This window comes from Dipodomys ordii, unplaced genomic scaffold (assembly GCF_000151885.1).
Source record: "Dipodomys ordii isolate 6190 unplaced genomic scaffold, Dord_2.0 Scaffold15, whole genome shotgun sequence".
Lineage (NCBI taxonomy): Eukaryota > Metazoa > Chordata > Mammalia > Rodentia > Heteromyidae > Dipodomys > Dipodomys ordii.
The window spans coordinates 1177081-1200283 of NW_012267231.1; the positions used below are offsets into that span (position 1 = coordinate 1177081).

Consider the following 23203-nt stretch of genomic DNA (forward strand, 5'->3'; position numbering starts at 1 on the left):
CTGTAGCTCAAGTGGTAGAGCGCTCGCCTTGAGCTGAAGAGCTGAGGGACAGCGCCCAGGCCCAGAGTTCAAGCCCCACGACCGACAAAAAAAAAAAGAGATTCCTTTGTTTGGCTTGCAGTAGATAACAAGGAGAGAGGATTGGATTCCCTGAGGCACATTCACCTGGCTACTATTAATAACAGGAAGGTACTTTGCACACATCACATTCAGTCTTAAACCCTGAGGTGGTTATATTTCCATCCCACCACACAGAGAGTGAAGTGATCTGTCCAGGTGGCAGAGACAGCATCATGGAGAGCATCATGGAGAGACAGCATCATGGAACCTGCTTCGGGTTCCTGACCCTGTTCCTGATTGCTCTTTATCTTATTTATTTATATTAAAATCGATGTTGCCAGGTCACAGCTTCCCATCAAGTATGACATAGTGATCTGTACGTAATTTCAGTTCAGTGTAATGTGAAACATCTCTGTGCGCAGATATGTTAGAGTGAAGGAAAAATACAAACTGCCCCCCCCCAATGCTGTTTTTGTGCTCTCTTGAATTAGGGTAGGAAGGAGGCTTTAGGCCCAACAAAGGGCACATACACTGCCATGAAAAATGTCAGAGTACGGATGATTCTGACATGCTAGAAGAAAGCAGCAGAAAGCCAGGCATGGTGGCGCATACCTTTAATCCCAGCAAGTCCTGAAGCAGAGGCACAAGGATCAAGAGTGCCAAGTGAGCCTGGAAGTAGGTGGTAAGAGAGCTGGGGATGTAACTCAGTGGTAGAGTACTTACCCAGGAAGTGTGAGGTCCAAGAGAATCCCAGTACTGCCAAGAAAGGAAAAAGAAAAGCGAGCAGAAGCCTGTGGGGCAGGGGTCTGTAAGCTGGTGTAGAGCTCTTGGAGCTAGGCCCGTGAGGGGCCGAGCCAGGAAGCCCTGGCAGCCCATCTGAGTTAGGGAAGGCTGCGTGGGGCAACATGGGGCTGTTGGAAGGGGTTCAAGACTAATTGGAGCACCTTATGAAATTTTGAAATAGTGTTTAAAAATAATAGCTGAATAGTTTGATGCAATTCAAATCAAAAGGAAGTAGGCAAAATAAAGAGACCTGAGGTTCTATACATTTGTATCAGAAAAATGCCTGGCACTGAGCACTGAAACTGAAGGATGATGACAAGTTTAAATATTATTTTTCTTTTTTTTCTGCACAAAGTGGTCATGCCAGTTCTTTGCAAATCATTTCACACAGAGCCAGAAATCATTCAAAGCAGGAGTGGTCTCTCTGCAGAGAGGTTTCACATTCCAAATATGCATATGTTGCACAGAATGTCTAATTATTCTTGGGGACAATTACTGTCAGGTTCCAGAATGTGTTCAATGAACAGCAATTGGTGTTTATTCAGTTCTTAAAAGACCATACAAGGGAACAGTAGGTTATATTGTCGGCCTAAAGAAACATTTTGCCATGCAGAAACATCTGCTTTCTATTTAAAGCCGTGAAGAGGGAACGGGGGTGTGTTTGAAATATACTCCTGAACATTGAACACCAAAGGAAGGAGAATAAAATTGGATATGAAGGTAGTTTCTGTTCTCTGATACACATGCTCTTCCGTTTCTCCCTGCTGGGAAAGAAATGTGGCCTCCTGGGTTGGAAAGTTCGGATTCTGTTGACTCTTTCTATTTATACTGATTTGCACACTGATAGGAACTGACTCCTATGTCCTAGTTCCAGATCTTTTATTTTCTCAGGTTAGGCAAAAAAATATTTTTAAAGCTGGTGTCTATTCTCTGAATCTTGTAAATATCTCTGGTCTTTGTTCTTAAAGATACCAAGATTTAGCTGGGCATAGTGGCTCACACCTACTCAGGAGGTTGAGATTGGGAGGGTCATGGTTCAAGTCCAGCCCAGACAAAAGAAATTCACAAGATTCCATCTCAACAGAAAAAGTTGAGCATGGTGATGTACACCTGTCACACTGGCTACATTGGAAGCATACATAGGAGGACCATGGTCCAGGCTAGCTCAGGCAAAAAGTGAGATCCTATCTCAAAAATAACCAGAACAAGCTGGTTGCTAGTGTCTCATGCCTGTAATCCTAGCAGTTTAGGAGTCTGAAATCTGAGGATCATGTTGGAAGTCAGCCTGGGCAAAATACATGAGATTCCTATCTCTAGTAAGCCAACAAAAAAAAACAGAAGTGGGTCCATCGCGCAAGTGGTAGAGCACTAACCCCAAGTGAAAGGCTAGGGGTCAGTGCCCAGGCTCTTGAGTTCATACGCAAGTATTGGTACAGAAAAAGGGGCTGAGGGCATGGCTCAAATGGTAGAGCTCCTCCTGCCTAGTAAATATGAGGTGAATTCAAACTTCAGCACTGTAAACAAAACAGAAAAGACATCAAGTTGTCTGAAATCATCTTGTAACCTTTAGATACCTGCATGGGTAATGGCTACTCAGAGTCCTGTTCAGAGAATTAAATCTCTGTGGTGTGCAGTAAACTTTGTGTAGAGGACAGTGTGCAGGTTATTTATTGCTATGTAATGAATTGCCATAAACTTAGCTGCTCAAAATAAAGCCTTTTTTGTGGGTCAGGACTCTGCTAGAACTTACCTGAGCATGCTCCTCTGCTCCAGGGTCTTATACGGGCTGTAATTCAGAGTGGTATTCCAGGCTGAAGTTTCCTCCTCTGAAGGAGGGTGTGCTTCCAAGCTCACGTGGTAACTGGCAGAATTTCAGCTCCTACAGGAAGAACTAGCAGCCTCAGTTCTTCTCCATTTGTTGGCTGGAGTCCTCACTCACATTCTGATAACCTAGCAGATTTCTTTTATCAAATATAACAAGAATTATTGAGTCTTGTAGGAAGATAGAAGTCACCATCCTGTGTAACCCAGTTGTGCAAACCTATCACCTTTACCACATTCTGACGGCTAAAGACAAATCACAGTTCCCTCTAAGACACAAGGGAAGCCACATCAGCAGGTGGCGTGTGCCACAGACAGGAAGGGAGCATATACCATGGTGAAGAGCTGACTTGCCATTTGCTGTGACGCGGGAGGGTGGCTGGCCTCTCTGAGCCACCTGGGAGCCTAAATGAGAGATCACGTGCGCACTCAGTAAATGTCAGCTCCTGGCTCTTCTTCGTATCTTTGCTTTGTTGCCCTCTCTTGAAATAACATTTGACTTTTGAATTTCTGAAGAGTAGCACTCCCTGGTGCCCTTGGATGTGGTTATTCATGTGGCTCCCAGGCACAGAGCTGTGCCAGACTGGCTGTGCAGCTTCCCCTCTTTGCCCAAGGGCCTCAGGACTTGGGCCTCAGGGGGAGACCAGAGCTCCCGGCCAGTGTGATCACCCCAGAGCTCCCTGCCAGTGTGATCACCCCAGAGCTCCCTGCCAGTGTGATCACCCCAGAGCTCCCTGCCAGTGTGATCACCCCAGAGCTCTCAGCCAGTGTGATCACCCCAGAGCTCCCGGCCAGTGTGATCACCCCAGAGCTCTCAGCCAGTGTGATCACCCCAGAGCTCCCGGCCAGTGTGATCACCCCAGAGCTCCCGGCCAGTGTGATCACCCCAGAGCTCCCTGCCAGTGTGATCACCCCAGAGCTCCCGGCCAGCGTGATCACCCCAGAGCTCCCGGCCAGCGTGATCACCCCAGAGCTCCCGGCCAGCGTGATCACCCCAGAGCTCCCGGCCAGCGTGATCACCTCAGAGCTCCCTGCCAGTGTGATCACCCCAGAGCTCCCGGCCAGTGTGATCACCCCAGAGCTCCCGGCCAGTGTGATCACCCCAGAGCTCCCGGCCAGTGTGATCACCTCAGAGCTCTCAGCCAGTGTGATCACCCCAGAGCTCCCTGCCAGTGTGATCACCTCAGAGCTCTCAGCCAGTGTGATCACCCCAGAGCTCCCGGCCAGTGTGATCACCTCAGAGCAGGACAGGCAGGACTGACTGCGGGGACCCTCTTGGTCTCTCCTAGCAGCCACTACCCTTGCAGACAGTCTTTGGTGACCAAGGTCCAGCTTGAACCTCCAGGCCGCACCGCGTCTTTCCACTTCCAATTATGGCCCCCAGGGCATCCCACTGAGCTGGGAAGGCAGATTTGGAGATGGGGCCTCTGGATGTCCACCTTGACCTTCAAGTCTTGTTAAGGGATGCCTCATCAGAAAGCTCTACCATTGTCTGACCTCCTCTGCCCCTGCCCTCCCTCTCTCTCTACTTTGCTTTCCTCGCTTCCTCGTTCCTATAAGCCTCAGGGACACGGAGGACTTGCAGAGGGTCCTGTCTGGCCACCTGCACCCCCTCTCCACACTTCTTTCTGACCAAGGTATCTCTGCCTCCCTTCATGTCCTCTACACTTTCACATCCAGGGGTCCTGCTCTTGGCCCCCCGGTTGTCCCCAGAGCTGTTGGAGACCTTCTAGGGGCATGTTGCAGCACATGGCAGGCGGGGGGAGATGCTGGGTACAGGCACTCGAGGGTGTTTCCTCTTTTTTCCCCTGAATCATCTGGTCAGTGTGACCATCTTCTCACCTTCCTTGAGGATAACAAACATCTGTGACTCTTGTAAGAAGCAGCTCTCCCGGCTTCTTCCCTGAAGAAGCTTTCAGGAGTGTGGTCGCAGGGCCTGGGAACTTGTATTTTTAGTAAGTTTCCCCTAGTTCTTGTCATGAAAGCTTAGATCCAGTCCCTGCTTGGTGTGGGGCATTGGAAGGAATGTCTGAAAGCCTGTGTCCCTCCCCAGCAAGGGCCTATGACTCGTGGCCTAGGGTCAGTACTGTGGGAGAGCAAGGCAAAGACTTTAGTATAATTGTATTCCCTTGAAATTTTTCTGTAGTGACTGAGGTCTCTTCTGGGAGGAAGTGTCCACTTAGATGACTAGGAAAATAGGAGGCTGGTTTAATAGTGGCACAGCTGAGCCATGCAGACATCAGACTTCAGACATGGCCATGAGTATATGTTTCCCACAGCCTGACCTCCTGACAACGGATGTGAGAAACGATGGTTGAATACTCTTCTTATTTCTGTCACTCACACCCACTTGCTAGAAGGGTGTCTGTGTAGGATGGAGTAGGTGGGTGAACTTGTTCATTTTGAGGGGGAATTGTCCCAGAGGGACTTTCTCTATTCCTAGGTTCTGTGATCAAGGAATGTTAGCTCCTGCCTACTCTGGATGCTGGCTCTAGAGCGGCTGCGCTGAAGCGGCAGTCAAGCCCTCTGAGAAGTAGTCTCAAAGCTTTCTGTGTTCCTCCAAAACCGGGCCAGTAGTCTCGGCATTGGTCAGTATGCCTTGCATGCAACTCAAATGCAAATTGCTTTTCTAGGAAGTTTCCTCTTGAGAGCTTTCTTTCCGACAACAAATATGTGGGCAGGATGGCTCAAAGACTGTTTTGCCTAAAACTACTTCATCTGGAGAGCAGAGTGCTTGAAGTTCACCTTCCCTTTAGATTCTTTGACTTGTGATTCTATTCTCTCCTGTCATCTCTTTTGATATCATAGGGATCTTAAATTTTAATTTGACTAAACTAAAATTAAAGCTTTTCATTTAATTTTATACCACTAAAGTATTAAATCTGAAGCATTTTATTCATTTATTTTTACATGCTGGTTATTCTTTTGTCTTATTTTGGACACTTTCAATGTTTTTTTTTATTGTAAAAATGCTGTACAGAGGGGTTACAGTTACCTGAGCAAAGTAATGAGTACATTTCCTATTGAGCATTGTTGCCTCCTCCTTTGTTTTCCCCTACCTTCCCTTCCCTCCCACCTCCACAACTGCCTCCTCTCCCCGGAAGTTATAAAGTTTGTTTTCAATATGCTGTTTTATGCATCTCATTGTTACAGTGAGTCAACCTGTGTCCTTCCTGAAGCATTTTGCCCCCCCTCATTCAATCGGTTCTGAGACAATTTGCCTTGTGGAACCCTCAGAAAGGAGTATAGTTTGTACTACATTGTAGCTCCTTTAAATGTTTGCCATGCAGTGAACTCTGCTACAGTTCTTAATCATCTTCCTTCTTTCTTAATGCTTATTGTCAGTATCTAATTCACCACTAAACAGAAAGATAGATAGATATTGTGTTAATGTGGCTAGCATGTAGCAAGCATGTCTCAGGAAGAGTTTGTGGGGATGTGAGTTAAGCACCAGCAGTGATATAGAGAGATGGTTTTGATGAATTCTACATAAAGTTCAAAAGTTTTTACAAGGTAGGGGTACATTAAAGTTATGGCCAAGTTGATCCTAAATGCAAACTACAAGTAAATTGAACAGATTCCAACAAGAGGGCTTGACGGTATGGCCAGAGCCTGCCTACCAAGTGCCGGTCCCTGAGTTCAACCCAGTACTTCAAGAAATGCTGCAGCCCAGGTACCTGTGGCTCATGCTTGTAATCCTACCTATTTGGGAGGCTGATACTGGCAAAGGCTTGCAAGACAGGGTATGTTGGCACACCTCTCACACCAGCTGCAGCTTGGGGTGTTGATGGAGGATCCCAGTGAGGCTGGCCTGGGCAAAAGAGGGCCCTTATCTCAAAAGTCAACCAGCCACCAGCAAGCGTGAAACCTGTTCAAGCCCCAGTACAACAGGCAGGGGGGTGGAAAAAGGAAAGAAAACTAAGAAACAAAAATTGAGTACTTAGTAGAAATATAGTATGCTTCTGCAAATAGAAGACCCTTCAATTGTTGCAGAATCTCCCCAGAATGAATTTGTCTAAAAATGTTTTTAAAATGAATTGGTTCAAAGTCCTGCAAATGGCAAGTGGACGTCGGGGAAGGAGTGAGGCCCTTGATGGGGGAGCAGAACTTCAAGATGGTGCAGCGTAGGCCAATTGCTACAGGGCCACTTGCCCTGCAGCCTCGGGTGGCAGCGCCAAACTGCAGGTTGCAGAAATGACTTACTGGTGTTTCTACCTCTTCTCTTTCCTCTCCTTGTTTTAATTGTCCTCATGCATATATATCTTTACCAATGAGCTATTTAAAATCTTTTGGGGGCTGTAGGTGGCCTAGAAATCATTATACATTAGGTCATGTTCCGTCAATTCACACGCCTGTCTTGTTGCAGAGAACAGCCCATCTTCACCACCCGAGCGCATGTCTTCCAGATTGACCCCAGCACCAAGAAGAACTGGGTGCCTGCAAGCAAGCAAGCAGTCACTGTTTCCTACTTCTACGATGTCACGAGAAACAGCTACCGGATCATCAGTGTGGATGGAGCCAAGGTACTGCCCCGGCTGCTCACCTTGCGGTCTTCACCTGTCCTTATCAGAACAGTGGTGCATTTGACAAAGGAAGGGAAGAAGGCGCACCCCAAATCGTGGCATCTTCACATGAAAGTTATAATCAGGGTGTCTGCACAATCATATACCCCACTGGAGTTTCCCACTTAAAATTATGGCAAATGATTAAAAAGAGATTTCCCTGTTAGCACACTGTCTTCATAACTAATACTTTAATGTCTGTGTAATGGTTACATCAAGGGCTCTTAATTTCTCTACCATGGTTAGATATTTAAATGGCCTCCTTTTTTTTTTTAACTACTGTAGACAATGAGCCATTTTCATGTACTAGATTTCCATAGATGTTTGTCATAAACCTATTGCTTTCCTTGACTGTTTCCCTAGTATAGATCCTGGAAGTAATATTCTAGGCCATAGTAACATTTTTTGGCCCCGAATGCATGGTGTCAAATTGCTTGCCAAGAATTTCTCCCATCATGTGTGAGATGCCAGTTTATTGTATCCTTGCCAGTGTTGAGTAGGACCTCATCTTATCTAGTATGACATGAGAGTCACATTCTATCAAATCAGTTTGAAGTATCTCTTCAAACATTTCCCCCCCTGGTTCTTTGGTTATTATGTTGTTTTTGCTGGGTTTTTTCCTCTTTTTTTTTTTTTTTTTTTAATGTCGGGCGTGGAGCTTGAACTGTGGGCCTGGGCGCTGTCCCTCAGCTCTTCAGCTCAAGGCTAATGCCCTACCACTTGAGCCACAGCACTACTTCTGGTCTTCTGATGGTTACTTGGAGATAAAAGTCTCACAGACTTTCCTGCCCAGGCTGGCTTTGAACTGCGATCCTCAGATCTCAGCCTCCTGAGTAGCTAGGATGACAGGTGTGAGCCACTGGCACCCAGCTTCCATATTTTTACTACATAATATGGAAGTGATGCTAGCAGAAGTACCACTAAGTCTTAAAAAAAAAAAAAAGTAAAGACAGAACCATCTGCTTTATCGTCTTTCTTTGTCTTTTATCTGTGTCCATTGTACTGAACCCTTTTACAGGCTCTTACAGAAATTCATTGTGTCTGAAGACAAACTTTATTTGCCCTCTAAACTTCCTTTCCTTTTATTTCCCTATTATTTGACATAGAAGACAAAATGGAGAGACATGTCTATTTAAGTTTGTAAATTGAATCAGCTGCTGAAGTGTCTCACTTATGTGTCTTCTGTTTTAAGACCGTAACTCTTGTTCTGGGCAGCCTTACTTAGACCTCTGGTTGACTTCTCGTCTCTTCTCTTCAGTCTTTCCTGACTTTTACCTGTAGTATAGGCCACAGGATGTAGGGAAGCTGGGAGCTGGACAATAGAATGATGTGAGCTTCTCCCCCAACTCTGCAGAGGACAGTGAATGGGGAAGGCGCCGCAGGAAAATCCCCAGTAGGGCATGAGAGCACCATGTCGCTCCTGGTCTAACGCCGCCCCATCTCAAGGCAAGTCCTCCCTTCAGCTCACGTTCTGAGTGCCTTTGTGCTTTCAGCACTACAGAGATGACTGCAGAGAAAGTCACCATGGCCCCTGGTCCCTGTGCCACAACCCTTCATTTTCCTCAAGAAGGCATCTCAGAAATCCTCATTTGAGAGGCCCCAGCCTGGCTCAGGTCAGGTGTGAGGGAGGTGCGGTGGGCCGGTGTGGTGCTGAGATCGAGCTTCCCCGGACGGTGGAGGAGCGCTCCTGACACCTGTATGCAGTGCTGTGTGACCCTTTCATTTAGAAAGTGACCATGTTCAGAGGCAGTTTCCCCACTTCGGCAGTTGACACAATGGCACAGGGGAGCGAGCAGGGTGTTAGTAAGGAAGCGTGACAGTACCTGGCACAGAGGAGGCGGTGCCTCATTTTTGATCAATGAATATTTGAAAGGCACCTTCATTTTAAACTTTATTGAATTGAAATGTTTTGGCAGTATCAGGGTCTTCTGCTTGCCAGGTAAGTGCTCTACCACTGAGCCATGCCTGTAATCCTTTTTTTTGCTAGTTAATATGTCTGTGTGTGTGCATTCACGTGCACCCAAGTGCATGCCTGTGTGTGCCCACCAGTCCTGAGTCTTGAACTCGGGGCCTGGGCACTGTCCCTGAGCTTTTTTTCCTCAAAGCTAGTACTCTAGGGGGCTGGGAAGGTGGCTCAGTGGTAGAGCACTTGCCTTGCATGCCTGAGGCCCTGAGTTCGATTCCTCAGCACCACATAAGCAAAAAGAAAAAAGCCGGAAGTGGCGCTGTGGCTCAAGTGGTAGAGCGCTAGCCTTGAGCTGAAGAGCTGAGGGACAGCGCCCAGGCCCAGCGTTCAGGCCCCACGACCGGACCCAAAAAAAAAAAAAAACTAGTACTCTACTACTTGAGTCACAGCTCCACTTCCAGCTGTTTTGATAGTTAAGTAGAGATAAGAATCTCATTGGGGCTGGGAATGTGGCTTGGTAGGCAAATACTATACCACTATGTATGAAGTTCTGGATTTGATTCTTCAGTGCCACATAAACAAAAAGCCGGAAGTGGCGCTGTGGCTCAAGTGATAGAGTCCTAGCCTTGAGCAAAAGAAGCTCAGGGACAGTGCTCAGGCCCTGAATTCAAGCCTCAGGACTGTCACCAAAAAAAAAAAAAAAAGATTCTCATGGATTTTCCTACCCTGGCTGGCTTCAAACCTTAATTCTCATATCTCAGCCTCTTGAGTAGCTAGGATTACAGGCATGAGCCACCGGCGCCCGGCTTTTTTTTACACTTCTGATTATTTTTTTCAAATATCATATAATGGATATTTGACAAGATATATCCATGGATTTTAGACTTTTAAAAAGTCTCCTGAGCTGGGTGCTGGTGGCTCATGCCTGTAATCTTAGCTACTCAGGAAGCTGAGATCTGAGGATTGCAGTTTTAAGCCAGGCTGGGCAATATTCACTGCGCGTGAAACTGTTTTAGTTGTTGTTGTTGTTGATTGTGGGGCTTGAATGCAGGCCCTGGGTGCTGTCTCTGAGCTTTTTCCACTCAAGATTATTCTACCACTTTGAGCCTCAGCTGTACTTCTGGTGGCCAATTGGAGATAAGAGTCTCATGGACTTTCCTGCCAGGCTGGATTTCAACCGTGATCCTCAGATCTCAGCCTTCTGAGTAGCTAGGATGACAGGCGTGAGCCACTGGGTGCCTGGCCTATGCTGGTTATTTTTAAGATAGAACCTTACTTCCAACCCCAGGTTGTGATTCACTTGTTTTTAGGCTTCTTATCATAGCTGGAATGACAGGCACTGGCCCTCATTCTTTCACTGAGATCGAAGTCTTGCAGACTCTTCTGCCTGGACTGACGGAGCTAAGGTCCTCTTTCTCTCAGCTTTTCACATAGCTAGATGGCAAGCATATGCCACTGTGCTTAGCTTTTGATTGAGAAGGGGTCTCTCAAACTATTTTTTTGCCCAGGCAGGCCTTGAACTGCAATACCCTAGTCTCATCTTCCCACATAGGATGACAAGAGCATGTCTCCACTCCCAGCTGTGGGTTGAAAAAGGGTTCCATGGACTTTTTGTCTGGACTGGCCTCAAACTGTGACCCTACCATTCTCAGCCTCCCAAGTAGCTAGGATTACAAGTGAGCCACCAGCGCAGAGCCTCTATTTTTTTTACTTCTGGGAGACATGGGGATGCTGCCGTTGTAATTACCACCTCTCTTTGCTTCTGAGCTAGAATTGCCTGGACTCTCCAGGATGCTGAGAATGGAGAAGCCAGCTGACCTGCTTTCTTTTTATCTGTAAATTCTGTCAGTTCATCTGCCATCTTTAGAGGGGTTTGTACTTTTGTCCGTTGAGTCATCCAAGGATAGATTGAGCTTTACTATAGATGAAACAACGCTTTCTAGAGCAAGTGCTTTGGTCCTATTAGCTAGACTTTCAGTAATTTGTCAAAGTGTCAGCCACTGCACTATTGTGGCCGTGCAGTTCCTGAAGGCTGTGTCAGCGTGGGATGTCGCGGCAGTCGAGATGGCTGAGAAATCCGATGGATAGAGGAGGATGGGCAGGCAGCCTAGCTGCAGAGCAAAGCGAATGCAGGCTCGGTGTGAAGGATTTGTCAGGCCAGAGAGTTATTCAGCAGTGGGAGTTGGAGCTGGACGCCAGTGACTCATGCCAATAATCCTAGCTACTCAGGAGGATGAGTAGCTAGAGGATTGTGGCAGAAAAGTCACAAGACCTTGTTTCCAAAATAACCATCAAAAAGCCAGGCTTGAGGTATGGCTCGAGCAAAAGAAAAATCTAGCAAGTGTTAGGCCCTGAGTTCACACCTGGCCCCCCTAAAAAGGAAAAAAAAAGTCAAAATTGGAACTCTAAGCTAGGGGACACCACTGAAATCCAGAGATAGAGCCAGACTCTTACCACCATCCCGTGGTCCCTGGTGTCCCCGGGCACCAGAGGGCTGAGATGGAGCCCTTCTGCAAAGCAGAGCAGGGGTTCTGGGAAGGAAGGAAGCAGGAAGAAGCAAATCATTTGATTACTATCACTGGAACTCTAGGGTTGAGGATGGGGCAAGTTTCTTGTCTGGAAAACTGGAACACAGCACTGGATGTGGCCCCAACACTGCGCAGTCCTGCTTAACTGATGAGGTACATCAAGTAAGACCAGCATCCCAGGTCTAGACAGCTCCTGTGCGTCCTGCTGGCCTGCAGATGGTGGGGCGTGGAGAAGGCAGGGCCTTCAGAGCAGTGTCCGCTATCGGCACTGCCGGTGCTGCCGGCTTGCCTCTCCTGACCCCCACAGAGGTCCTGACGGCCCAGCCCTGCTTGCTGTTGTCTGCATACTCAGATCACAGGCTCTCCCTCCTACGGATGGGATAGGGTGCAGTCTCCAGAGCTGCCTGCTACATGCCTGGGCCGACACTGGTCCACACAGTGTCAGGCTGCTGTCAGTGCCTACAGAATGCTGTTGTAGACTGCTGTGTCACTGGAGTGGCACCCCTGGGCTGGCTTACATTTCACATCCGGATACCCCCCTTTTATATAATGCGTTTGATTCCAGTCTTGTTCTGAAGTGAGATGACAGTTTAGGTTATGGGGCCATGTCTTAGCTCAAGAACCTCACTTCTGTTCCATTGGCCCGGGCCCTGTCTCCCGCCATTGGACAAGCCACATCAAACCTATGACCTTGAGCTCCTGCATGGTACTGGTGGACTTATCCCTCCTAATGCAGAGGGCTGCTGCTGGCTGGCTGAGGAAACTCACTCTGCTCCTGCCAAATGGAGTAGATGCACTTCTGAAACAAGTTGCTGATATGGAAGGGACTTGGTGGTCATTTTGAGCAAAGGCCACACCAGACCCAGCTGCTGTGGAGAGAGTGGGCTCTCCAGGATCCTAGGAGGGGAAGTGTTGCCGCCCACAGCTTTTGCAGCTGTTCTCCACATAGGCTCCGGAAACTTCTCTTCCCTGTCCAAGTATTTGTCGTGCTCTACTTGGGAGGTCTCACCTATGTGAGTGCAACAGGTGCTGCTCCTCATAGGAAGAGTCTGTAGTCAGACCCGTTCTTCATTCTTCTTCTTCAGAGTTTCCTTTCTCCAGCTATCACAATGCTGGCTGTTGCTCCACTCTGGGGGATTATGTAGATCTGTGTGTTCAGGACTTCCCAGAGACTGAACTCTTTGAAGACATGGCTTATCATTGGAGTTTCAGCTCCGGGCCAGGATGGACAACACCAAGGAAGGGAGGAGAGTCAGGCCTGGCCACCTCCACTGCTGGGCTGCTGCAGGTGTACCAAGTTCACAGGACAGTGGACATCCCACCAGTGTTTGCTATGTTCATGGATACGGGACAGAAGAGCCACAAAAGAGCAGCTCCCGGCTCCTAGCCTCTCAGAACACTGCAGAGAGCCAGGCAACTTCGCATCAATAGCCATATGATTCATAGTGAATGTTGAGGCAGAAAAGCCAACTCTATTATAAAGAAGACCATTTCCAGCACATTTGTTAACTGAGCCACTCAGCACTTGATTTCATTGTGCTGCTGGCACTCTTCATCGAAGGTGCTAATCACTGCCATCCTTATGAGAGACCTCCTGAGCCTGTGGGCGAGACTTGCCGGGAGCAGGTGCTTCTCCGGGGTGTTCTGGATGACATCGCTGCCCTTGCTTCTCAGTTATCCATGGGATCACAGAAAACCGACAGTGGAAGAGACCTCAAAGGCCATGTGTTCTGCAAACATTGAGCAGCTCCTGTTCTGTCCCACACCCTGCCTCATGGTGGCAGTTCGGGGGATAGGAACATCCAAAACCCAATTTGTTTGGAATTTTCTAGAATGTAAAATTACTGTCAAGCACATAGAATCTCCTCTCCCACCCACCATTATACTTTCCTCTTTGGAGTAAAATGAATTCCCTTCTGTCAAAGATTAAGCATCTGGAAAGTTCCACCGCACAGTAGGTTTTCAATGAGTGTCAGTTTCTTTTATTCTCTATTTAAAAAAAAACTCATGTGTACTGACTTCATCCACCAATAACTACCTTGGAAGTTTTAAAGAAAGAGAATGCCACTGCTACCTTTCCAGTGTGACCAAGGCTGGGATGGGTAGTGCGGGCCAATCTTGAATGCTCTGTGTCCTATGCTCTAGTTAGCTTCTCGCCATTCAGAGAGGGAGACGGCAGGGTAGGGTGGGGGAATGCGGAGGAGGAGAGGGATTGAACCAAGAGGTATAGGTATAAGTAAAAGCTGCCAGGCTGGGAAGGTGGCTCAGTGGAAGAGCGCTTGTCTTGCAAGCATGAGGCCCTGGGTTTGATTCCTCAGCACCATGTAAGCAGAAAAAAGCCGGAAGTGGTGCTGTGGCTCAAGTGGTAGAGTGCTAGCCTTGAGCTGAAGAGCTGAGGGACAGCGCCCAGGCCCAGAGTTCAGCCCCCACGACCAACCAAAAAAAGAAAAGAAAAAGTAAAACCCACAACAAGTTTAAAGACAAATTTTCTGGAGGAGGCTAGGTATTGGTTTGCCTTCCCAGGATCTGGATCATTGAGGGACCGCTGCGTTGGCTTTTGGGGGGTCATGTGATTCATGATGTTCTAGCTCCCAGCCATGTACCTGCCCCAGCTCTTCCTTGGTTCTGCCATTTCATTTTGACTGGGGCCGAGCCAGAACCCACCGACCTCCAACTTCTCAGAAGCATCTTCCTGAGCTGGGGTTTAGACCTCCAGGTTCCACTCCAGTCACCAGTTCTTGATTGTGTCCAGTGGCAGCCAGATCTCCTGACTGACATATAGCAAATGCCCAGAAAACGTGCGATGAATGAATGCGTGCATGCAGTATGTGATGAGTACCACGCTGGCCCACTCTCTGCCCTCCACCCAGACTGGTCCCTGAGAGCAGATGGCCTCAGCAGGCTCCTAGGACCTCGGGACTTCTTGTTGAGCTGGCCAATGCAGGAGGAGATCAGAGGGTGAGGTAATTGCCCCTTAGCTCCCCACTGCATGAGTTCCCATGTGCTGACTGTGGCCCTCAACAAAAGGCCCCTGCCTTCCCGGGCAGCCTGCTCCAATTGACCCTCCTCTCTCAGTGCCTGAGTCCTGTCCATCCCTTCTTCCTTCTAGGCCATGGGGTGCCGCCAGCTGCTGCCACAGCTCCTGCCCCATCCCTTATGGTTTCTTTATACCCTGCTCACACCAGTGTAATTAGTCTCTTCATAAATTAACCCTCTGCAAATTATCCTAAGTAGAGCATACCTTCTCCTTCCTGTTGGGAAGCAGCAGGCCCCAATTGCTGTGGGGATTTTAAATGGTTTGAGCTGGGACACTAGAGCTGCAACCGACTTAACAAAATGCATGGTGCTATTCTCCCAGGAGTGTGCCATGGCTAGAAACTATTCTCTGCTTAGGGAAGACATTCACCCACTGATAATGTGTGAGATCTTATTTTTTTTCTTTTTCCAAAACAAGTATTTAATATGTTAGCTGTTTTACAGAGAGAAATTTAAATAATATACTTATTTATGCTGTGATGACCATTTCACAAAATTGATAAAAATACAGAAATTAAATGAAAAGTGGAACATTAGAAATTTTTTAGCTTTCCACTTCAGTGGCCGAAGATACCACACAGACTTGTGCCATGTCATCACATTCACACGTTCTCTTTAAAACTGTGTCTGCTAGCCTTAAGCCGGAAACACTCCACTGAAAAAAAGACACGAGCTTCAGTTTTCATTCATTGACCATGACTAATAACTGTAAGCTAGTCCCCATACTGTAGAAATTACTGAAAAGAACATACTTGTAGTCCCTGAACTGAAGACAGCAGAGTAAGGGCAAGGCAGAGTAAGAACTCGGATGCCGTTTTCCCAGCTGTCTTCCTGAGATACCACACCAGTGAATAGAACTGGTATTGCACATTTCCAAAACCAGATCCATGGTCCCGTCACTGCTGAAGGAATCAGAAAAAGAATAAATCTTGCTCATTTTACAAGGAGGTACTATGGGGCTGGGAAGGTGGCTCAGTGGTAGAGCGCTTGCCTCGCATGCCTGAGGCCCTGGGTTCGATTCCTCAGCACCACATAAGCAAAAAGAAAAAAGCCGGAAGTGGCGCTGTGGCTCAAGTGGTAGAGTGCTAGCCTTGAGCTGAAGAGCTGAGGGACGGCGCCCAGACCCAGAGTTCAGGCCCCACGACTGGACCGAAAACAAACAAACAAACAAAAAAAAAACAAGGAGGTACTATGTTATTTGTCAACATGTTTGCTTTCTGGGGGATCTTATTTCAGACTAACAGTCATTATTAAGTGTCTGAAATTGCCCCTTGTTTTAGTTGTATATCTCCCTCAGCAAGAAGTATGCTGGAAAGACAAACCAAATAGAATAGGGCAGAAGCACACTGGCTTTGCCAGCAGAAGGTTTCAAGGAGTAATATGTCTGATTCCTTATTTACATTTCCACTCTGGGCTGTTTTCCTGCAGGTGATCATCAACAGCACAATCACACCGAATATGACTTTCACCAAAACATCACAGAAGTTTGGACAGTGGGCGGACAGCAGAGCCAACACAGTGTTTGGTTTGGGGTTTTCCTCTGAGCAGCAGCTGACAAAGGTATGTGGTGCTTCCCGGGGGACAGGAGGTGCGGTGTGGCGTTCGACTGTCCTTCAGGACTTGCCCCTGGCGGGTAGAGCCATTCTCAGTGAGCAGGATTCCTTCTTGGTTGCCCATCACACCCCTCTGGCCATGCAGGTCCCTTGGAAAAGGGGCAGTTGGTTGAGGAAGGGAAACTGATTCCTAACAAGTGCTGCTTCGGGACCTTGTGTGGCTACACGAGGAAGCAGCTAGGCCAGTTCTTCTGGTCCTCCTCGCCAGCCAGCCACTGCTTTGTGTGTCCCATAGGGCCAGGGAGCGCAGGGAGGGCTGCCTTGCTCATCGGGTCCTGTCAGCTGGGTTTTGAGGACCACGTCCTGTGAGAGGACAGCTGTTGGAGGGTCGCTACTGAAATCTTCTAAGGTCATGCTAGGTTTCTGGACTTTATCCTATGACCTGAGAAGTTAAAAGCCCAGAAGGAAAGGGGTCAGATTTGCATCTTAGGTAGATATTTTTCCCTGGCAACAAGTCAGATTCGACTGTATTACCTCAGGGCAGAGCTCATTAAGGGTTGAATACAAACTGGAGAGATTTTAAAGAGGTTGATGAGCTAAGTCGGTGGAGCTTGGTAAGTAAAGAGGGAGGAGGAGCCTCTGGTGTGCTGGTGGAGCTTGGTAAGTAAAGAGGGAGGAGGAGCCTCTGGTGTGCTGGTGGAGCTTGGTAAGTAAAGAGGGAGGAGGAGCCTCTGGTGTGCTGGTGGAGCTTGGTAAGTAAAGAGGGAGGAGGAGCCTCTGGTGTGCTGGTGGAGCTTGGTAAGTAAAGAGGGAGGAGGAGCCTCTGGTGTGCTGGTGGCTCCGAGAGGAGCAGGCACTGGGGGGGCAGCGTCTGCCCACGGGGGAAGCAAGCGTGATGGTCAGCGGAAGGAGCCAGAGAGACACGGCCTGCGTCTGGGCGTGTTGGAGGTCACGTGCTTCCCCCTGCAGAGTGCCCCTGTCCCCACACAGCACCCTCGCCACGCCCCCAACTGCAGAAGGAGCTCCTGAGCCAAATCCATACATGCTCCTGATCCGTTTCTGAACCAGATGGTCTTCCTGGAGGTCTGGAAAGATTCCTTCTATCGGCAGCGGCAGCGGCATCAAAGTAATAGGAAGGGCCGGGGCTGGGAAGGCGGCTCAGTGGTAGAGCGCTTGCCTCGCATGCTTGAGGCCCTGGGTTTGATTCCTCAGCTCCACATAAGCAAAAAAAAGGAAGTGGTGCTGTGGCTCAAGTGGTAGGGTGCTAGCCTTGAGCTGAAGAGCTGAGGGACAGCGCCCAGGTCCAGAGTTCAAGCCCCACAACCAACAAAAAAAAAAAGAGGAGGAGGAGGAAGAGAAAGAGAAAGAAAAAGGAAGAGTGGAAGGGTGAAGTGGAGGAGCTTCTGTGAACAGAATTAAAAAGAGAACTCTAGATACAAACCAGGACAAGTTGCTAAAAGTCCAATTCTTTGTGAGAACTGGAGAGACCTGGAGCTGCACCTGCCTCCAAGGGCTGCCACTTCTGATTTTTCCCAAATGAAAATGTCCTATCATTAAGGAGTGTCCGTCTTCCTGAGTCACAGAGTCCCAGCAGCAGAGACTTCTCAAGGTCCTAGATGTCTCCTTTGTCCAAAATATTTCAGATCAACTCTTCCCCTTTTTCTGAAGGGAGCGATTAACCACACACTGACACAGGGATAAATTACTGTGAATTGAGGTTGGCGGTCTCGACAAGTGGCAGTTACCTACCACAGAAGAGCTGGGGCCTAACGGGCTCCCAAGGTGCGGATGGGGGACAGCAGTGGCTGCGTACACCTGCCTTCCCAGAGCCACCACCCACAGACCTACAGAGGGAGGCAGTCACCGAGTGCTCTAGGCTGGAGAAAAACCCCAGTGCGGATATTTTCATTTAAAAACACTTTATATGTACTTCTTTCTGTAACCCCTACAAAGAAAATAGATGCCTTGGTCCCAACAGCTCTTATTACAAGGACCACTTCACAATCGCAGACAAAAACGTAGTGCAGGAAAACTTTGTTCTTCCAACCGTTTCCCAAAAATAGCAGGAGCTTACATTCCCAGAAGTGAACCAAGACTCAGTTGCCTGCCACTGGGGAAGACAAACTACCTCTTCCCAGTGAAGAGTGTTGTGAAGGACTTCTGCTCTGATCAAAGGAATCGTTTATGAAGAGAGACCAAAGGAGGGAGATATAAATATAAGAACGAGCTGGTTATTGATGTTATTTTCCTTGCATCTGGTCCCAAGTGTCACAGTTCTAAGCATGTCTTCATCCCTTTCATCACAGACAAGAGGAAACACAGTCCTCCTTGGATGAAGAGCAGTATGGGCTGGCCTACCAAGTCCTCTGTGACTGGTCCATCTCAACCCTGACGCATGTGCAATTTCTCTGTAGCTCAGTTTCCCCTTATGTTCACTTCAGTAACTCAGTGTAGTTGTAAGACCATGGCCCAATCCCCTAACTTCCCATCATCAGATTTAAGGTCTAAGTTGTGTTAGTATGTGGGGTGGAAGGAGGTGGTGTATTGGTCCTAGGACTTGGGCGGTATCCCTGAGCTGCTTTTTGCTCAAAGTTAGCTGTCTACCATTTGAGCCACAGTGCCACTTCTGGTTTTCTGATGGTATATTGGAGTTAAGAATCTCACAAAGCCAGGCACCGGTGGCTTACTCCTATAATCCTAGCTACTCAGGAGGCTGAGATCTGAGGATTACGGTTCCAAGACAGCTCGGCAGAAAAGTCCATGAGACTCTTATCTCCAATAAACTACTAGAAAACCGGAAGTGGTGCTGTGGCTTAAGCAGTAGAGTGCTTGCCTTGAGCTGAAGAGCGCAGGGATGGCACCCAAGCCCAGAGTTCAAGCCCCACGACCAACAAAAAAAGAGTCTCACAAGCTTTCCAGCCCAGGCTGGCTGTGAACTGAGATCCTCAGATCTCAGGCTCCTGAGTAACTAAGATTATCGGCATGAGCCACCTGCACCAGGCTTACAGGCCAATTTTTTTTGAATGAGGGATGATATTAGTTGTTATTTTAGTTAGAATGCCTTTAGCCACAGATTATAGAAAACCTGGTTAAAATGGGTTTATTTTGTGCAAAAGAGAAGTCCTGAGGCAGGTGGTTGCTGGTTACCCTCAGCTCCACAGTGTTTGCTCTCAAGACGCTGTACTCAAGAGTCTGCATAGTTTTTGATTCTTTGTTGTTTTCCTGTGGTGATGGATGTCTTCTCAAGCTCTATGCATCACATCTGCATTCATAGAAAGAAGGTCTGGCAGAACACTTCCCCTGGAACCCCTGTGCCAGACTTCCAAAATCCCAGTCTCAGCCGAGTTCCTAGCCCCCTCCTCCAAAAAACTAAGTCACTAAGGAAGAGTAGGTTGCCATAGTCAGCTTGGACCAACGTGTTTCCTGTTCATACAGATTTGAGATTCTGTTAAGCTAAAAGAAAAGAAAAAATAATTTTTTAGTAGGTAAATACTATGTTTGGCACAGGTCTTCAAAGGTCGATACTGAAAAGAAGCCACATAAAATCAATCAATAGTGATGATGTTGATGATGGCTTTGAATAAAAATCTATTACCACTAAAAACTGCAGACAGAAAATGACATGAATAAATGAAAGCACAGGAATTTGCTGCTATGTTTCAGAAGCTTTGTGATTTAAGTATCTTTTGATCCACAGGTTTCACTGCTCTGTTTTGGTGGTGGTCGTCATTGTGGGGCCTGAACTCTGGGCCTGGGCGCTGTCCCTCAGCTCTTCAGCTCAAGGCTAGTGTTCTACCACTTGAGCCACAGCGCCACTTCTGGCTTTTTCTGTTTATGTGGTGCTGAGGAATCCAATCCAGAGCCTCATGCATGCGAGGCAAGCACTTTACCACTGAGCCACCTTCCCAGCCCTAGTCATATTTTAAAAGAAAGAAATATGATGAATAGAGATCTATCAGAAATATGTGATTAGTGTTTATATCTGAATAACATGACCATCAATCTTAGGAAATACTTATTTGTAAGCTACAATTCCTAAATTACTGGCATGTGTGCTATTTTATAGTAAATATGAAATACCAGAGAACTTCAGACCTGGAGGGTTTTCATGAAGGACAGTCATTTGGTGCCTCTTGTAACTGAGCTCGTTGTCCTGTAGTTGGAGGCCATGAAGGGAAGCATCTCCATCATCCTCCCAACGCTCCCTGGACCACTTCCAGTTTCCCCTTATTGTGGATAATGCTAGGATTACAACCATTATATCCAAGGCCTTTTTTTTTCATATTTGCAATTATTTTCACAGAATGGTTTCCCAGAAGCAATATCAGTGAGTCAGTACCTATGAATGTTTTTCTCACCCGTGATACATATTTCCAAATTGCTTCTCAGTGGGGCTCTACCAAAACACAACACTACCAAGAAGGTATTGCTAGCCCTGGAGTTTATAATTGTATTTAGCATTTGCTAATTTAGCAAGCGAAGAATGGAACCTCATTATTTTGATTTGAATTTCCAGCAAGGCTGAACAATCTTTTCTGTAAGTTGTTCAGTTGTATTGTTATTCATGAATTTTGCTATTTATCTCTTAGGATTTTTATATTTTCCTTTTCATCTTGTACAAACCCTTTCATAAAAAAAAATAGCCATTTTTCTGTGCTCCTAACCTAGCTATAACTAGGTTATTTTGCCTGTTATTTTTTCCTTTCTGAATTATTTTTTTCCTTTTAAACTCAAAACCTTTAAAATTGTTTTATAGTCCTGCCTGTCACTTTTGTGATTTTATTTTTCCCAACTTTAGAAAAGTGTTCTTCCACCCTTTAAATACAAGTTGAAGAGATGTTCAGTTATTTGGGGGCCTGCCTTTCTTAAGATTTGATACCCTCCCCCATACTTCCTCTTTAACCCATCAGTAACTTGCCAAACCAGTGGTTTGTGATAAGCATCTAAATTCCTCTCCCCTAATTTACTAAAAGTTATATCAGTTACATGTTGAAAAGTCTTCCTCATTAAGTTATGGTTCTTCCTCTAATGAGCTAATTTTTGTCTTTACTGGTAGGACTCAGTTCTCATCTGTTTGTTCTGTTTGACCTTTTGTCAATAATAACACAGCTTTTAAATGAGTATTTGTTAAAATGTACTTGACAGGGCTTTTCCTGTTATGTTACTTTTAAGCTTATTTCCTGAAATGTTCTTTTTGATTCAGTCCTGTCTGCATGTCAACAAAACCCTCTACAGTAGACTTAGGAGTTCCTTTGAGGGTACGAATCTCTTTCCTTTCTCATCAGCCAGGGGACAGCAAGCCAATCTATAGCTCCTCCACTCACTGAATAAACGCATGTCCCCCTCCCCCCCAAGCCCGCACCCCCCATGTATCAGTGCTATTCTTCCCCAGGTTTGGGAGGAGGGGGCGTCCAGAGAACTGAGTCAGGAGCGCTGCAATCATGGGGTTCAGGACATGTCGTTTTTATGGAAAGGAGGGCTTTCTCCATCCTGTCTCTGTCCCTGCTGAGCTTCATGGGTTTTACACCGCTGTAGGCAGTGAACCTGGCCTCCAGACAGCTCTGGAGTGGTTAAGTGGGTAGCACCTGGCTGCAGCAGCCACACAAAGGCTGAGCTTTTCTGCTTAGCCCAGGGCTGGGCTCACTGTCTGCCTTGTGAAGACTCTTGGAGCCTGTGCTCACTCAGACTAGCCCTCTGCAGAGACTCAGCATTGTCTGCAGCCTCGCAACTGCTGCTTTTGTTGTTGTTTCTCAGCAACTACACATCTTCCTCTCCTTGGCATTTGTGTTCAGATAATATATTTGCTCATTAAAATCAGCTGCCTTCTCTGTGAGTGACTGTGAACAAGGGATTGGTAGGATTGCTCTAGCATTTTAGAAGTTTGTTGATTACAGAAATATTCAGACATTTTAAATCACCTAGATTTAAGTTACTGATCCGACCATGTTGCTTCATTTCTCTTGTTGAACTACGTAAAAGCAAATTATCTGATGATTAAGGATGCAAACAAAGGCTGTTGTGTATCATAAGCTTTTAAAATCTGGAACAGTTCCTACTTCTAAAATCATGATATTTTAAGTCATGATATTGACTCATTAGAGCTACTGGATCTCTTTAGTAGAGTTTGTGGATTTTTCCATTGATTCCTTCAGTTGTGTGGCAGTATTTCCTTCATTGTGATTATATTAGCTACTGTTAACCTGCAAGGTTTCGGGGTTTTTTTTTTTGTTGATCATGGGGCCTGAACTCTGGGCCTGGGTGCTGTCCTCAGCTCTTCAGCTCAAGGCTAGCACTCTACCACTTAAGCCATAGTGCCACTTCTGGCTTTTTCTGCTTATGTGGTGCTGAGAAATCGAACCCAGGACCTCATGCATGCGAGGAAAGCGCTCTACCACTGAGCCACCTTCCCAGCCCAAGCTGCAAGTTTTATTAACTTGTTTTTTTTTTTTTTGATTGTGGGACTTGAGGTCTGGACCTAGGTACTGTCCCTGAACTCTTCAGCTCAAGGGTCATGCTCTACTACTTGAACCACAGTGCCACTTAATTTGCTTTTTTTGTTTTTTTGCTTTGTTTTTTATTTTGTTTTGTTTTGTTTTGTTTGTTGGTCATGAACTCTGGGCCTGGGCGCTGTCCCTCAGCTCTTCATCTCAAGGCTAGCACTCTACCACTTGAGCCACAGTGCCACTTCTGGTTTTCTGGCTTATTGGAGATAAGAGTCTCACAGACTTTCATGCCCAGGCTGGCTTTAACCGCACTCCTCAGATCTCAGCCTTCTGAGTAACTAGAATTACAGGTGTGAGCCACCGGCGCCCTGCAATTTGTTTTTAATATTTCATCATCAAACTCACATCAGTAGTTTTGAAACTAGTTTGTGTTTTCCCTTGGCCAACAGTGTATACTGGGGGGAAAAGTCCCTATATGTATTTTTTTAGATTTGTACAGTATATACAGTAT

The 23203-nt window shown here is 46.9% G+C and overlaps 1 protein-coding gene across 3 annotated transcripts in view; it reads left to right on the forward strand.

The window, feature by feature from the left end:
- Positions 1–23203, forward strand: part of Homer2 (homer scaffolding protein 2) — a 103283-nt gene that overhangs the window by 68352 nt on the left and 11728 nt on the right. For 2 of the 3 annotated variants that reach the window (XM_013012134.1, XM_013012135.1), the window contains exons 2-3: positions 7031–7187; positions 16125–16256. In XM_013012134.1, coding sequence (XP_012867588.1) covers positions 16155–16256 — 102 coding nt within the window. In that variant the 5' untranslated portion in view covers positions 7031–7187; positions 16125–16154. Of the gene's footprint in view, positions 1–7030; positions 7188–16124; positions 16257–18237; positions 18526–23203 lie in introns of those variants that run through there. The other variant, XM_013012133.1, reaches the window with a different exon arrangement.